Raw genomic sequence first — 17,478 nt, 5'->3', positions numbered from 1 at the left:
TTATTCCCGGAAACACCCGAATCATTGAATCGTAAGAGTCTTAATCAATGCACGTGGATTATGCACCTTGTTCCAAAGAAATAGGAGTCAATATCATGTGTAGGCTGTCGGCGGCTGTCACCGATCAGTCAAAGGTCCTTCAGTTCTCTTGTCAGTCAGTTCTGTGGAATTATATGTATAGAGCTGTTATGACACATCATATTCATGCTTTATTCATGACACGTAACATTTTCGAAGTAAATTTTAATAAGTATTATGACAATTATTATGATTTATCGATTCAAATTTCGTTACTGATAAATCAATATCTCTTTTAGCACCAAACACATAATTCTACTAAAATTGCATGAAGAAAATGCAATTAACCACTCTAAATACATGTCGTTTTCTAACGCTCGGGGAATACGACCGTTGCCAAATAATGACGAAGATTTCTATGCGCATTATCAATTTTGGAGAACTGTACTATCATACGATTTGGACACAGTAAGTATAAAAAGAATTGAATTCTGTAAAAAACGTATGAAAGTAACTGGCAGCTATCGTTAGATAGAGTTATTGAAACTTGCAGTAAGGGCAAGAAGTGTAAGACTTGCAGTTTTTGGATCCGTGGTCAACTTTAACCATTAGTACCTATATGTAGGAAGGAAGAATATTAGGTAAAGGTCGTGTCAAGCATGACAGCTCTGTGCCAATTTCGCCATTCTCGGTTATTTAACCGACAGGGACTGATTTATAAATTAAACGTCATCTCCATATAAAATTCATGACAGATGGGTCAAAAGTTAACCACTACTCCCTGGTTATGCTCTAACCGAGAATGGTGAAATTAGCACTAAGTGTGCTTAAAATTAACGTAAAAGGCAGATGAAACTTTCTGGTAGGCCCTCTCTTGCAACTTGAAGTAGGGTCTGAAGTGGAGCCCGAGCCCCGGGCAGCGGCTCACGGAGGCGCAAGGCCGCGCCCCGGTAGCTGCCGGAGCAGAACCAGGAGCTGCTCAGTACGGTGAGTGCGAGTTATAACTTACTATAACACATCTGATTCTGTAACTAAATAGAACTATGTTAATGGGGTTCTAACAATGATACGCTAGTATTATAATTAATATAATATTTCAATGGGTTCTAACAAAAAATATTATTATTTAGTGTCACCTTGAAGTCCTGGAGTGTCCTGTCTCATAGAAAAGAGTTCAACGCGCGGGAGGAGACCAATTCGTAGCAGAAGTTGCTACGAGATGGCTACGACGCTCGTAGTAATTTGCTACGAACTTTAAATTTCACACACCTTTTCTTTGGTAATATTTTAATGTAATGCTATGCCACCATCATCCGTCTTTCGGTGTTTAGGAATCTTTTATTATCTATTGGATCTTCAATAGGTCTGCTCAAGGCTTTTCAACGGGTTCGACGACGTTCTTTAGTAGGTACTAACAGTTACATAACACAATGTGAATGTACACAAGCCTTGTTCATAGTGTTATATACCGCGGCCGTCAGCAGTGCCTCGTTTGGCGAAGAATCATGACGGGCAGGTGAGACTCACTACATAATCATATTATAAACACTAAACTTCTTTGTGGATGTTTGATACTCTTACGCCTGAAAACTACTGAACGGTTTTTCATGTGGTATGCAGAAACACAAAAAAAAAAAAAAAAAACACGCACTCACGCCTTGTACTAATGTACTCCCTTGCGGGGTAGGCAGAGGTGCATTGCTGCACCCACTTTTCGCCAGAGTGTTATGTTAGTCCCAATGTAATAGGGGGCGGGCCTATTGCCATGTAACGGGCACATCCAAGACCCGAGAACAAATATCTGTGTTTAAACAAATATCTGCCCCAGCCGGGAATCGAACCCGGGACCATCGGCTCAGTAGTCAGGGTCACTAACCACTACGCCATTCGGTCGTCTCTAAACTGTATGCAGAAACCTGACACTCTAAATTAACAAATATCGTATGTTATATCTCGTAGGTAATTCTCCAGGTCGATAAATAGAATCTTCAAAAAAAAACAGGTAGCTGTAGCTTTACATAACGGTTTACACTCATATTATTTACGCCCTGCCATGCGGCTATCACACGACGCGCCGCCGACGGTGCAAGTGGAACTGACCAATTCCAAAGAAAACTCAAGATACATATATACATATACACTCGCCTTCGCTAGTAAACATAATCATTTTTCAGCTGATCCATAATACATTCATTAAAACCTCTCCCATAATAATCATAGTATAAGGAGTATATGCGGTAAGTATGATCGGAGGTAACTCTTTGTTTCAATCATATTTGTTGACTGCCGGTACAGATGTTTTTTTTCAACATCCTGCAATGAGTCGGTTCCCGCCGCTGCGCCAGTCTCACGCGATGTCTGTTTGCAAACACCGTGGCCGGGGACGCCGCTTCTTCATCATTATTCTTGTTATGTTAACAGTTCGAAATATTTGCTCGGAAAAAAGTAAGTCAAAGACAAATACATACTTACATAAATATCTGTTCATGTTGGTAAAATTATAACTTAGGATTAATCGTTCATTGGATGTAATCATAATGTGAGTATCTCTTTAGTTTTTCGCAAAATGGTACGTGACAAGTTTAAGATGGTGCCTCGGCCGTTCAGTGGCGATGGGCAGCTGCTGTGGAGCGGCGGGCGCGCGCGCGGGGCGCCGGCGCCGGGGGCGGGGGCGGGGGCGGCCGCGCCGGATCGGGCGGTGTACCGCTCGCAGCGCCCGCGCACGATCCTGGCGCAGGAGCGGCGCCGCCCCCGCGCGCGCCACGCGCCCCCGCGCCCGGCTACTGCCCGCGACGGGCCCTACAGCGATGTCTCCATCCACGAACAAGACACGCTGTTTCCGACAATAAGGGAGGAACAGGCGCCGCCTTCAGTGAGCTCGGAGCGGCCGGCGGGGCCGGCGGGGGCGGCGGCGGCGGAGGGGGACGAGGAGGCGCCGGGCTACCCGCGGCAGGCGGCACCCCCCGCGCCCGCCGCGTGCGCCTGCGCAGACGTGCTCGAGGCCAACACCACCATCGACCTGGAAGACATCTACTCCAGGATTGACTTGCAGGCGAGTCCTCGTGCTCTACTTTGTTCATAGTCCAAAACAAATAAGAACCATCTCGTAAAAATAAAAATGGAAAATTTACTTTGGATATTGGGAAAATAAGAATAACTTAATCGCAGCTTTCCGCCAAGTGAATCACAATGGCTGCAGAACAGTTCAGATTCACGCACATATTTGTAAATCAAGTACGTATTAATGAGGTGGTACTCCTATATTTCAGCCAGAGTGGTGCGCGAATAAATCGTACTGGAACTCATTCTTCGAAAGTCGGTATGAAGCACTCATGAGGAACCCGAAATGGCCACCATTAAAAGTAAGCAGCTAGCAACTTATGGCTCATAGATATATTTATCATACATACCTACCTGGTAGATATTTCAACTGGAGGCCTACTGGGTCCGAGCATCTAATAGGTACTGTCTTTGAAGTGGTTGAAACCGTCGAATGCCTACAGTGCTTCCAGCAGTTATATGCCTACCCGATCGGGCACACGTGAGGGCAGACGTCGTTGTCGGACGCATGGGATTAAAGAAATTAAAAGTCAAGTTGTCAACTTTTATGTAAAGTACAGTGCCACAAACTTATCTGTTCCGGTGACTGTTAACTAAATTGGTCCATATCTCATTATTTATTAATAAATTATATGTTCATATAGATTAGATGGGTTTATTAAAACAGCAAGGGTAAATTACCATTACGGGAAAACTTAACATATTAAAGAATGAAGAAATATTAAATAGGTGGTAGATTATGACTTTTGACCAATAATTGTAATATTCTACGTCGAAAAAATAAACGATTTCATTTCATACCATAATGGCATATTATTGGGTAGGTAGTTCGGAAGTCATCATCATCATCAACAGCCTATAGCAGTCCACTGCTGGACGTAGGCCTCTTCCAAAGGTCTTTACGGGAAAATATTTTGAGGCGAAGTGAAGCTCGCGGGCATAAACTTACCATAAATCCGTTATGGATATTCCTGTAAATACGTTCATACGTGTATAGCAATAACGTGATGATGTGCAGGTGATCCTGGTGCCGCACGCGCGCGCGGCGCTGCCCTGGGCCCCGCCCCCCGCGCCCCCCGCCCCGGCCTCCGCGCCCGCCGCGCACCGCCTGCTCACGGACGTGGTCCGGAAGCTCTACTTGTACAGCAACCTCACCTTCACGTGGCACGAGGTGGCCTCGCTCAGCGACTGGTGGCGCTCCACCACGCAGAGGAACAGATCTGTGAGCCATCCCTCCAACCAACCCACCCGCAGGGCTAGCACGGGGCGCATTTAGAATAGAATAGAATAGAATAGAATACTACTTTATTGACTAAAAATAACACAAATAACAATTTATACAGTGGAGTTAAAGCAATAGGCGGCCTTATCGCTAAAAGCGATCTCTTCCAGGCAACCTTTGGGTGGAGGAATGACTTAAAGAATAAGGCGGGAAGGTGTACAAATATAGTAGTAAACATTCACAATTTTTATAATAAATACTTAAATACATACATACAAGATATACAAAAAGGCAGAGGAAATAGTTATCTAGACGTGACCAAAGTTTTGCACCACGAACGAGCGTTCTATTCTATTCTATTCTATAGTATTGTAGATTACCCACCTTCCAGAAATATTTTTGTTATACGAGTATTGTTAGTATATCATTATAATCTCTGAAGACTCATGTCTAGCGAAGGCAGAGAAGTTATAAAAACAATAATTCACTCGAATGTCGCACATTGCAGGCGTTTCGTCGCTTGTTGAAGAGCGGGCGGCTGGAGGTGAGCTCGGGCGGCTGGGTGGAGGTGGACGAGGCCACCACGAGCCTCTACGGACTGCTGCATCAGCTGGTCGAAGGTTTCTATGCGTTTAACCCGGCCGGCCCGCCTCTTTTGTTTATTCAGTAGGTGAAAAGACGTTTCATGAACATATTGTCTGCAGGTCACCAGTGGCTGAAGCAGAACCTGAACTACTCGGCGCGCGTGGCGTGGCTGTCGGCGGGCTCGCACGGGCCGGGGCTCGCCTACCTGCTGGCCGGCGCGGGGGTGTCCCACGCCGTGCTGGCGCGCACGCACTTCGCGGTGGACCAGCACCTGGCGCAGCGGCAGCTCAGTGACTTCCTGTGGGTGCCGGCGTGGCGCCGCGCGGGGGCCGGGGGCGGGGGCGCGGGCGGGGGCGGCGGCGGGCTTCTCGCGCACGTGCTGCAGTTCGGCGAGGACGGCGTGGAGGCGTGCGGGCCGGACCGCGCGCTCTGCGCCGCCGAGTTCGACTTCGCGCGCGCCGACAGCCCCGCGGCCGCGAGCGCCTACACCGTGCGGCAGCGCGCCGAGCTGCTGCTCACCCAGTACTCCAAGGCGGGCTCGCTGTCGCCGCACAACGTGCTGCTGGCGCCGCTGGCGCGCGCCGCCGGGCTGGAGCTGCAGCACCACGGCTACCGGCAGCTGGCGGACTACATCAACGCGCGGCGCCACGTGTACCGCGCCAGCGTCTCGTTCGGCACCGCTCGCGACTACTTCGCTGCCGTGGCGGAGCGCACCCCCGCGCCCCCGCCCCCCGCGCGTGGCGCGCTGCTGGACCACGCCGAGCCGGGCGCGCGCCCCGCCTACCTCGCCGGCCGCTACTCCGCGCGCCCGCGGCTCAAGGGCGTGCTGCGGCAGCTGGAGGCGGCGCTGCGGTCCGCCGAGCTGCTGCACGTGATGGCGACGGGGGGCGGGGTCGCGGGGGCGCGGCTGCTGGCGGCGCGCGCGGAGGCGGCGCGGCTGGCGGCGCGGCCAGTGTCCGGGGGCACGCTGCCCGGCGCGGCGCTGGCGCACGTGTTCGCGCGCGCGCTGGCGGCGGCGGCGGCGTGCTGGCGCGAGCAGGAGGCGGCGGCGGCGGCGCTGGCGGGCGGCGCGCTGCACAAGTACCTGTACCGCGACGGGGACGTGCTGTCGCAGGTGCGCAGCGTGGCGGCGGGCGACGTGCTGCTGCTGTTCAACTCGGCGGCGGTGGCGCGCGCGGAGCCGCTGGAGCTGCTGGCGCGCGACCCCGCGCTGCAGCTGCTGGGGCCAGCCGGCGCGCTGCCGCTGCAGGTCAGCCCCGTATGGAAGGTCACTTCCAACCAAATTAAAATATCAGATCGATTTTACAAAATCTTGGTGATGGTGTCGGTGCCGGGGCTGAGCCTGCAGTCGCTGCGCGTGGCGGCGGGGCGCGCGGGAGGGGCGGCGGGGCGCGCGGGGGGGGCGGCGGCGGTCGTGTACTGCTCGGCGTGCACGGGGGGCGCGCTGTTCGCGGTGCGCGCGCCGCCGCCCGGGGCCGTGCAGGTGGACACGGCGCGGCTGCGGCTGCTGTTCGACGAGCGGCTGGGCTTCCTGCGCGCCGTGGAGCAGCGGGCGACGGGCGCGCGCCGCACGGCCGCCGTGGACTACGCCGCCTTCCGCAGCGGCGCCGGCGCGGGGCCGGCCGTGTTCGCGCCCAACGCCTCCGCGCCCCTGCAGGACGTGCTGGCGCCGTACCGCGCGGGCGAGCGGCCGCGGCTGCTGCTCATTGTGTCGGGCGCCGTGGCCACCGACGTCACGCTGGTGTTCGGCCGCCTGCTGCAGCACAGCACGCGCGTGCTGCACGCGGGGGCGGCGGGGGGTGCGGGGGACGCGGTGCTGCTGGAGGCGCGCGTGGACTACGAGGCGGCGCCGCACATGCGCGACTTGGAGCTGTTCCTGTCCGTGCAGACGGACGTGGCGAGCGACGAGCTGCACACGGACGTCAACGGCTTCCAGTACACGCGGCGGGCGGCGCGGCGGGCGCGGGGGGCGCGCGGGCTGGACGGCGCGCTGCGGCCGGCCACGGCGCTGGCGTGGCTGCAGGACGCGCGGCGCCGCGCCTCGCTGGCGACGGAGCAGGCGCGCGGCGTGGCGGCGCTGCGGCCCGGCCAGCTGGCGGCGCTGCTGGGGCGCGGCGCGGCGGGCGCCGGCGCCTCGTGCCACCGCCTCTACCTGCTGCTGGAGGACCTGGCGCCGCCCGCCCCCGCCCCCGCCGCCGCGCTGCCGCTGCCGAGCGGCCACGCGCTGCAGCTGGCCGACTCCTTCACGCAGCCGCTGGAGGTGTTCGTGGCGGGCGGCAACGCGAGCCTGCCGCGGCAGCAGGTGCGGCTGCTGCGCGCGCCGCTGCCGGCCGACGTGGCGCTGGTGATGCTGCGCGCGCTGCCGGCGCGGCGCGGGGCGGCGGGGGCGGCGCTGCTCGTGCTGCAGCGGCAGGCCGCGTCGTGCCGCGCGCCGGCCCCGCGCTGCGCCGCGCCGCCGCTGCCGCTGCTCCACACGCTGCGCGGCGCCAAGGCCTTCTACCGCACCTCGCTGACCGGCACCACCGTGGGCGAGCGTGTCACCACACTCGACTACAATAATTTCGGACCGATGGAACTTATTTCATTCATAGTAGTATTCTAGTAAACCATTCCGTTCACTAATAATATAAAGTATAACAAATACCCGAACCCTCTTTATTATTAACACCTCTACATATTCTGGAGTTTAATTTACGAAAGTTTTTTCCATGTTGGTGGAATTTCACCAAACGCTAAACGTATTTAGTAGCCTGTCATACATCAGAGTCTGTTAGTTAGTACAAAATGTATTTAAAATTTGATTTACTTAAATACAATTTTAAACATGTTAAGCGTTTGGTAAAAGTGACCCTTAAGCCGCGTACACACCGGGCCAACGAACGCCCAACGAACGCCAACGGTGATCCCAACGATGGATATTATTCATACATAATACAGGGCAGATTGCAGCAACGAAGGTCAACGAAAAACGTTCGTTGGCGTTCGTTGGCCCGGTGTGTACGCGGCTTTAGTGTAGTTTCGTAAATAGTATCGAATCCTGTGATCGCACCTCTGAGTCGCGAGCACAAGTTTAGGATATTTAGGATATCATATAAAGAAGTTTGAAGATTGGGACATTCGAAGAAGAGATGATCAACAGTTCCTTCACTGGTACCGCAGTCGCAGACAGGTCACGGACCCGAATCCTAGCCAAGTGCACTGGGGTGCACGCATGGCCCAGACGCAGTCTACAAATAGTTGAAGTGGTGGTTTTATGTAATTGTTTAGCTCTAAAAACCATGTTTTTTTGGGAATATGGATACGGGAGTAGAACTTACCTTTGATATTCCTGGAAGTGTCCCAAGACTCATTCCAGGATCTGTCCAGCCTCGATCCTGCGGGCGAGGCTAGGTCATGGCGGGTGGGCAAAATTTTGGTAATGAGCACGTAATGAGTATCCAGGCCCAAGCTAACGGCATCCTTAGCAAAGGAATCTGCACACTCATTACCAATGATACCACTGTGCCCAGGTATCCAAGCGATAGCTACTTCTATACCCTGAGTCATGCACCGGAATAGGGTTGAAGTGTGTTAAGTTAAGTACTCTATATTGCATCTACACTATATTTTGTCTGTATTGAATGTATACTCTGTAATCGCATTTACTTCAATATTTACTCACTATTAAACATGTACCTACTCATTCGAGCCGGTCGTTTCCTTTCGAACCTGAGCCCATCACATGGCGACCTTGCCAGTGCCAGTCCTAATATGGCTGGTCTGGAGATCAAGTTGCGGTCGCGCGCGTGCAAAGACTAAAGTGCAATACCGGTGAAATAATTCCACGTTATAATTATACAGGCTGAGTGTGTCAATATGTGTAACTCAAAAGTGACCCCGAGGGACCCTTCCAGTGACATGGACATTATAACACAACTGGGATACTCAAACACATATAATAAAAATGCGCACCCCTTACAAGGACATATGAACAATTTAATTTACTGTGTATGGGCTATTGTTATTTTATTGGGTCTCGTCCTGCTCTACAAAATTATAACAAAAGTGAACGAGTATATGCTGCAACGAGTCGAGCACATGATGACCATCCAGCAACTTCGAGAGTTCCCCCGAGTAGCTACGAGCATGGAGCTGGCGAGGCTTCCCCCGCCGCCGCCCTACGCCGCGCCCGCCCCGAGGACCACCACCACCCCAGTGTGATGAGGAAAGTTAAAATCAAGCAAGAACTGTATGTATGAACTTTAATTATTCGCATGTGTTAGGAATGATCCTTAAAGATTTAAAAGTGATTTAATTATATTATTGTCATGTGTATCAGTGAGGAATAAGCCTAAGAGTTAAAAGTGGGACTGATAAGAAATTATTTTCTATAATTTTATTTAGCGTATATTTTTAATGACATTTATTAATCGTTAATTACTGTATTAATCGTCTAATATTATGGGAAAATGTTTAGATTCAATTTATAATGAACTAATCGAAATAAGAAAATATTTAATTAAACAAGGACAAAAAAGATTTAAAGGTGCTATTGCAGAAAATAAACTAAGTGAAGCGAATGAAAAATTATTAGATGCTCATGAAATTTATAAAAATATTTTGAGTTCGTCAAGTGAGGACGAAATATGTGCTATAACTGTAATTTACAATAAAATTTGGAGTTTATGTTTAGAAATTAACGACCTATGTTCTAAGAGGGAATCGTGTAGTTTAAGCAGTAATTCAACAATCATGGAGAACTTTGATTTAAGAACGGCTAGTTCGTTAATTCCTGTTATGGACGGTAGTGACGACACTACAATAAAATTAGTAGAAAGTGTAGAACTATATGAGACCATGTTAAAGGAAGATCATAAAAAGTTATTGATTTATTTTATCTTGAAAACGCGTCTTACAAAAAACGGAAAATTAAAATTGAAATCCGAGTACCAAACTGTTAAGGATTTAATCAGTGACATCCATAAATACCTAATTACCAAAAAATCCAGCACGTCATTATTGACGCAACTTAATAACATTACGCAAAATAATTTGACGCTACAGCAATATGCTTCGAAAATAGAAGAGATGTTCGTAGACTTGACTATTTCTCAAGCTGACAACAACCCGAACAGCTATGAAATTTTACGCCCAATTAACGAAAAGTTGGCCATTAAAAGGTTCGCAGACGGACTTCGAAACAGGCGTTTAGGAACCATTATTACAGCTCGAAATTACGAGAGCCTTCGCGAGGCGATTCGAGCCGCCGAGGACGAGGAGCTGGCGCAGCCGCCCGCCCCGCCTCAGCACGTCATGGCCAGCACCAGAGGTAGGTCTAATTATAATACCTTTTACAGGGGCAGAACATCGAATTATAGAGGATACCACGGAAATGGAAGCCGCGAATTTTTTCCGCGAAGTCGGGGTAATTTTTCTCCGAATCGTGGAAATTACCATGCCGATGGCAACAATTTTTCTAATCGGGGAAATAGGCGAAATTTCCATTATCATAATAATAACTATAACAGCAACCGTGGCAGAGGCTATCCCCGTCATCAAAACATGTATCCGGTGATAAATGAAGACGAAGCGTCGTCACCATCAACTTCTTCAACTGTACCGCAAAATAACGAACATCAGTTTTTTCGTGCCTAAAGATATTATTCTAAGTTGTAGTAATAATGTTCGGTATGTACTCATGTCGGTTAATGAAAACAAACATTCTTGGTTATTGGATACCGGCGCCTCGCTCTCCGTCATACGAAGCGACTTATTATCTAGAAGCGCTACCATTTATAGAGATGAAACAACAATTAAAGGAATCGGTGGACAAGTTAAGACAACTGGGTATGTTTATTTAAACATATCACCAGATAATCATAACATTATGCGCCATAAACTTTATCTGTGCTACCACAAAAAACTTTAAACACTGTTTAACAAGTGTTTAAAACGAAATTTGACAGATTTTGTAGGCGTTTGACAGCGCTAAACATCTGTTGAATACTGTTTAAGTTTTTGTGGTAACACCCTATGTGTTTGATACCTTACCATGTTCGGCCGACGGAATTCTAGGACTTGACTTTTTAGACAAGTACCGTTCGAAAATTGATTTAGATACGAATTACTTACAGATGTACTGTAATGATAATGAACTTTATGTACCTACCTAGAGCTAGAGAAAGACGTATTCTTAGCTAGTACCATAGTAAAGCCAAATAAGGGTATCATACCTATTCAAATACTTAATACTTCGGACAAAGACATTACTATACCTACTTTTCAACCAGAAATACACGAATTTAGTAAATATGACGTTTGTACGTTTAATAGGTGTGAATCCAAATTGAACCGGAAATCAAAATTATTAAATTTACTTAAATTAGATCATCTAAATACGGAAGAAAAAGAATCTTTATTACCTATTTTTGAAAAATATTCGGATATCTTCTATTTACCTGGTGATAAACTTACTACTACCAATGTTTATCAACAAAAAATACATTTGAAACCAAATACAAGTCCAGTATATGTTAAACCATACCGTTTACCTCATGCTCTGAAACCAGAAATTAAGAAAAATATAGAAAAAATGATAGCAGATGATATAATTGAAGAATGTCAAAGTGAATGGTCGTCACCCATTTTATTAGTACCAAAGAAAAACGAGGAAGGTACCGATAAACAATGGCGTCTTGTAGTAGATTTTCGTAAAGTAAATGATACCATTTTGGATGATAAATTTCCACTTCCAAACATAATTGACATATTAGATTCACTTTCAAACTCAATTTACTTTAGCCACTGTGACCTCCAACAGGCGTATTACCAAGTTTCTTTAAGCCCAGACTCTAGAAAGGTTACTGCGTTCACAACTGACACAGGACAGTACCAGATGAAGCGTCTACCAATGGGTATGAAGACAAGCCCGAGTGCTTTCTCTAGAGCGATGACAGTAGCTCTATCAGGATTGACGTACGAAAAATGTCTTGTATACTTGGATGACCTTGTAGTTTTCGGCAGAAATTTAGAAACACTAAACACATAACCGAATGTTTTTGAAAGATTACGTAAGGTTAATTTAAAATTAAACCCAAGCAAATGCCAATTTCTCAAAAAAGAAGTTTTATATTTAGGACACGTGGTTTCCGCAGAAGGTGTTAAACCGGATCCCCAAAAAATTAGTGTTTTAAAAGATTATCCCACTCCAAAATGTACTGACGACGTAAAAAGGTTCGTCGCATTTTGTAATTATTACAGAAAATTCATACCATCATTTTCAGAAACAGCCATGCCTTTAAACAAATTAACTAGAAAAGATGAACGTTTTGTTTGGTCTGAACAGTGCAAACAAGCATTTAAAAAATTAAAAACAGCATTAACAACCCCACCAGTTCTACAATATCCTAACTTTAATGATAACCATGAATTTATCTTACAAACTGACGCATCAGGAGTAGCGGTAGCAGCAGTATTATGTAATAGTGATTTAAGACCAGTAGCATATGCTAGCAGACCACTCAACCAAGCTGAAAGAAATTACCCTACCATACAAAAAGAATTAGTAGCAATAAAATGGGGTATTAAATATTTTAGGCCTTATTTATACGGTCGAAAATTTACAGTTAAGACAGACCACAGACCACTCGTATATTTATTCGGAATGAAAGATCCTTCGTCCAGACTTCTAAAATTTAGACTAGCATTAGAGGAATACGATTTTAAGATTGAATATGTGAAAGGGAAAGATAATGCAGTCGCGGATGCATTATCAAGAATGTATATGACGATGAATGATTTGAAGAGTATGAATGAGAAAATTATGACTGTAATGACTAGGGCCCAGAGTAAAAAGATGCAAGATGCAAATAAACAAACGGATTCGACACAAAATGCACGTACAGAACATCGGACTGATCACCCGAGAGTTGTGGAATTGCTAAATAAACCTGATTTTACAACTGAAATGATGTTAATAGAAGAAAAAGAATTACAAGAGTATAGAAAACATAATTTAATAACTGCCGAGGCAGAATGTTTTGCTCTTAATTTTACATGATTTTCATTTACTGCCTACTAGTGGACACGCTGGTGTGCGCAGAATGGTGAATACTATTAAGCGTAGATTTTATTGGCCTTCTTTAGAAAAAGATATTAGAGAGCTCATAAGAAAATGTGACAAGTGTCAAAAGATGAAATATTCTAAACATATAAAGGAACCAATGCTTATTACCACTACATCTACTTATGCTTTCGAGAAGATATTTTTAGATATAGTAGGACCTATTGAAGAAGATTATAGCGGTTATAAGTATATACTTACAATACAATGTGAGTTATCGAAATTTATCGAGGCATATCCTCTTAAAAATAAAGAAAGTGAGACAGTTGCTAGAAATTTTGTCAACAACTTCATTCTTCGGTATAGTATTCCAAAAATCATCGCTACAGACCGTGGATCTGAATTTATGTCTTCTGTAATTTATTTATTATTTATTTATTTATTTAAGAAAACTTACAGCTAACACATTTATTATATATAGTAAAAAGTAAAAAACAAAAAGCCAATTAAAAGTTTTCACTAATAGCTTACAAATTAAAAAAGCCAGGGAAGCCGCTGTTTGTACAACCAATTGCGAATAAAATTTTAATAAAACTAAAACCTACATTCTTAAAGGTAAGATAATTGCAACACAAAAAAAAAAAAGCTAGACAAACTTAGAACTAAACTTATCAGTTAAGAAATAATAAATGCTCTTGACATCACTATTAAATAAATCAATATCACTGCATTCAATTGCCAGTGAGTTAAACAAGTGGGATGCTCTTAAAAGAAATGAGTTACGACGGTAATTCGTATGAACCACCGGCACATGCAAAATTAACTTACGGCGGATTTGACGTTGGGGAACTAAAATGTTAATTTTATTTAATAATTCAGGACAATCAATGAGATTCTGACATAACTTCAGGAGAAATGCGATGTCCGACGCATCTCTTCTAATATAAAGAGGAAGTAAATGGAATTGATTACAATGGAATTCGTAACTTATTCTAGGGATTTTAAATTTGAAACACAAGTACCGAATAAACTTTTTCTGAATGGATTCCAGCTTCAATTTGTAGATCTCATAGTGTGGGTTCCAAACTTGACATGCATATTCGAGATGACTTCTTACTAAAGCACAATAGAGCATTTTGATCGATTTCATTCGTTTAAAATGTTTACAAGACCGTATAAGAAAACCAAGAGCTCTATATGCTTTATTAACCACGCTCTCAATGTGGTGACCAAAAATCAACTTAGTGTCCATTATCACTCCCAAATCTCTGATTTTATTACAACTTGTAATGGTTTCGGTGTAAATACTGTAAGAGACACTTGCGAGATTTCGTTTACGGCCAAACGATACCGAAAAACACTTTGAAACATTAATATCTAACTTGTTTAGGATACAATACGATATAACTCGGTTAAGATCATCTTGGAGAAGGCTAGAATCTATCGGACTATTGACCACCCTAAAGACTTTCATGTCATCAGCAAAGAGAAGATATTTAGAGTGACGGAAACAGGTGCCAATGTCATTTATATAAATGATAAAAAGGAGTGGCCCGAGCAGGGATCCTTGAGGGACTCCAGAGGGAATACATGTCCAGTGAGACGTGTAACCATTTAAAACTACAGCCTGAGATCTGTTACTGATGTAGGATGAAAACCAGCGGTACAAGTCTCCTCGAATACCAGACTGAAGGAGCTTTTTGAGTAACATTCTGTGGTCAATACGGTCAAAGGCTTTGCTGTAGTCTGTATAAACAGCGTCAACCTGATTATTGTTATTCATTTGATCCGAAATAAAATCGCTAAATAACAATAAGTTAGACACAGTTGACCTTTGCCTTAAGAAGCCATGTTGCTGTTCGTTGAACGTTGACTTGAGAGCCGAATAAACTTGGTTATAAACAATACGCTCGAAAACTTTAGCTATTAGGCACAATTTAGATATTGGCCTATAATTTTCAACCAAGTTTTTTGGGCCCTTCTTATGGATGGGACTAATAAAAGCTGATTTCCATATTACAGGGACAACACCTTCAGCAAGTGACCTCCTAAAAAGCAAAGATAAAGGAATTGACAGGGCCTTGGAACACCTAGATAGAAAAATAGCCGGTAGATCATCTGGTCCTGCAGATTTATTTAAATCTAGAGATTTCAGCAATCTTTCAATTTCAGATGATGATATTTCGACCGAGCTGACGTCAGAAACTGCATTTGACTGGTCCAAAAAATTACTAGCATGAGTGCAATTGGACTGTTGATCACATTGTCTAAACGTAGATTGAAAGTAGTTCGAGAAAAGATCACTAATTTGCTCACCGGAAGTAGAAGAAATATTCGAGTATGTCATGCAAGATGGAAAGGAGGTCCCCTTACGTTTCCTTTTTACGAAAGTCCAAAATGACTTAGGATTTGATTCTATGGAATCCTCAATAACAGAAATATAGCGATCATAACAAAGTTTTTCAAGTCGTTTCACTTTATCTCTAAGAAATGAAAATGTAAACTTATCACTTAAATTTCCATATTTTTTGTACTTTTTATGGTATTTAAACTTTTCATTAAGAGATTTGATGAGGCTTCTATTATACCATGGCGGATATTTACCTACTGTCAGATTACTTAATGGTACATATTTATTACGAATATCGTAAATTATATTATAAAAAGATGTTATACATTCTTCATAAGTCCCGTTATTCAATATTAAAAACCAATCAACGTCGCTAATATCTTTACACATTTTATCATAGTCGCCTCGATTGTAACAGAACGTTTGTAATGACAGATGTTTGCAAGTTATTAGAAATCGATAAACTAAACTCAACATCTTATCATCATCAATCCATTGGAGCTCTTGAGAACACACATAAAAACTTAGGTGCGTTTTTAAGAATCCAATGTGATGGACATCCGGAAACTTGGTCTCATTGGTTACCATTTTGGTGTTATACATACAATAACACAGTACATAGTGCAACAAAATACACTTCATTCGAATTAGTTTTTGGCAGAACCTCAAATTTACCTAAAATAACAGAAGAAGATGTACAACCTTTATATAACCCTGATTACTATCCTTTTGAACTCAGATATCGCTTACAAGTAGCACACAGTGATGCTCGTAATAATGTATTAAAAAGTAAAAATGAAAGAAAAAATGTTTACGATAAATATGTTAACCCTGTTACTTACGCTAAAGACGATTTGATATTAGTTCGAAATGAAACAGCTAATAAACTGGATTGTTTGTATGATGGACCAGCGTAGTCGAAATGGCTCCGGACAATAGCATTATAAAGCAGTTTTTGAGAGTAGGGATGAGAACCCCACCAAACACCCGACAGTGATCTGAGGACGTTGACTCCCCTCTCACACTTCCGGGCCACATAGTTCATGTGATGGGTACCTGATAACCTGGAATCCAATATCACGCCTAAGAATTTGACTTCACTTGATACAGAAATTTTATCTTCTCCAATAACGATGTCCACATCAGGGACGATCCGTTTTTTGGTGAATACGACTGCTGTACATTTTTGGGTGCATAAGGATAAGCCATGTCGAGTCAGTCAGTCCGAGAGGTATCTTAAAGCCAGGTTCAGCTGGACATTGGTCTCTGCTAACGAAGAGGAAGCGTAATAGAGTGCTAGGTCGTCAGCATATTGCAGAATATCGTAAAAGCAGTCAACGGACGGTTCAAGATCATAAGTGTAGAGACTGTACAGGAGAGGGCTTAAGACTGATCCCTGGGGGAGGGCTTTCGGGTGCTCTCCGATCGGTATCGGTCTTTAGGCCCGAGACAAAGGGACTTCTCGGGCGAGAAAAAGAATGTCATCACACTCTCAATAGTTCTCGCGTTAATGACACAATAAAGCAGCTGCACCAAATTCGACGTCCATGCCGGACAACGACGAGAACACAATAATTGAGACCACACCGTGAGTGTGGATGGTTTACCGAGAATGCGAGACTTCTCGGCGTGAGTCTGGATTAGGCATTTACGTTGTTTCAAATGAGGTATTGCTGATTTCAAAAACTAGAGTAAAAGTTGAAACATTTTATAATAGTTATCACTACCGGACATAAAAAATAAGACATACTTACTGCATTCGATTTCAATGGAATAACAAAAAAAACTAAACAGGAGTATTTAAACAAATGACTGCATACTTGTCAAGTCTTTATTACATCGATAACAACATGTAGGAGTAGTTGAAACTTTGAAATCTATTTATGACTTTATGCGTATACAATTATACACACTCAACAAACGGTCGGTCATGTTTATCATAATGAAACTGTAGAAAGACGACACATTTACAAAGTTACAATAGAATCTGTACGTACCATGGTTGGCCAAGTACTGTAGGAATAAATATTTTAAAATCCTTAAAATTTATCAATATAAATCGTGTTAATAATGATGTATTTTACAAGGAGTCAGCTACAGTTGACGAGTGGAGCAGTGGCTCCGGTGACACGTCTACAATCAGTGGGTACAACAACATGCAGAATCAATTATTTATTATATTTATTGCGGTAGATTCGGTGT

General features: G+C 44.7%; 2 protein-coding genes across 2 annotated transcripts; both read left to right on the top strand.

Moving 5' to 3' along the window:
* The first annotated feature begins 1,928 nt into the window (after positions 1-1,928).
* LOC125491335 lies at positions 1,929-3,148 on the top strand. Its single transcript, XM_048633016.1, has 2 exons — positions 1,929-2,463; positions 2,574-3,148. The coding sequence occupies exons 1-2, from the start codon at positions 2,262-2,264 to the stop codon at positions 3,098-3,100; spliced, it is 729 nt and encodes a 242-aa protein (XP_048488973.1). The 5' UTR covers positions 1,929-2,261; the 3' UTR covers positions 3,101-3,148.
* A 59-nt stretch (positions 3,149-3,207) lies between these two features.
* On the top strand, positions 3,208-7,487 carry LOC119694849 (alpha-mannosidase 2-like). The gene is made up of 5 exons (XM_048632957.1): positions 3,208-3,252; positions 4,097-4,300; positions 4,809-4,920; positions 5,005-6,257; positions 6,369-7,487. The coding sequence occupies exons 1-5, from the start codon at positions 3,208-3,210 to the stop codon at positions 7,485-7,487; spliced, it is 2,733 nt and encodes a 910-aa protein (XP_048488914.1).
* The last annotated feature ends 9,991 nt before the right edge of the window (positions 7,488-17,478 follow it).

The sequence above is a fragment of the Plutella xylostella genome, chromosome Z (assembly GCF_932276165.1).
Source record: "Plutella xylostella chromosome Z, ilPluXylo3.1, whole genome shotgun sequence".
Taxonomy (NCBI): Eukaryota; Metazoa; Arthropoda; class Insecta; order Lepidoptera; family Plutellidae; genus Plutella; species Plutella xylostella.
Note: the sequence above shows the minus strand (reverse complement) of the source record. Positions and strands in the feature narration are given on the sequence as shown.

Bases quoted from the DNA above. Each gene is read 5' to 3' on its own strand.
- LOC125491335 (XM_048633016.1), top strand. From the start codon at position 2,262: ATGATCGGAGGTAACTCTTTGTTTCAATCATATTTGTTGACTGCCGGT. The intron at 2,464-2,573 runs GTAAGTCAAAGA...GTATCTCTTTAG, and splicing joins AAATATTTGCTCGGAAAAAA to TTTTTCGCAAAATGGTACGT.
- LOC119694849 (XM_048632957.1), top strand. From the start codon at position 3,208: ATGGCTGCAGAACAGTTCAGATTCACGCACATATTTGTAAATCAA. The intron at 3,253-4,096 runs GTACGTATTAAT...GATGATGTGCAG, and splicing joins CGCACATATTTGTAAATCAA to GTGATCCTGGTGCCGCACGC. The intron at 4,921-5,004 runs GTTTCTATGCGT...TATTGTCTGCAG, and splicing joins GCTGCATCAGCTGGTCGAAG to GTCACCAGTGGCTGAAGCAG.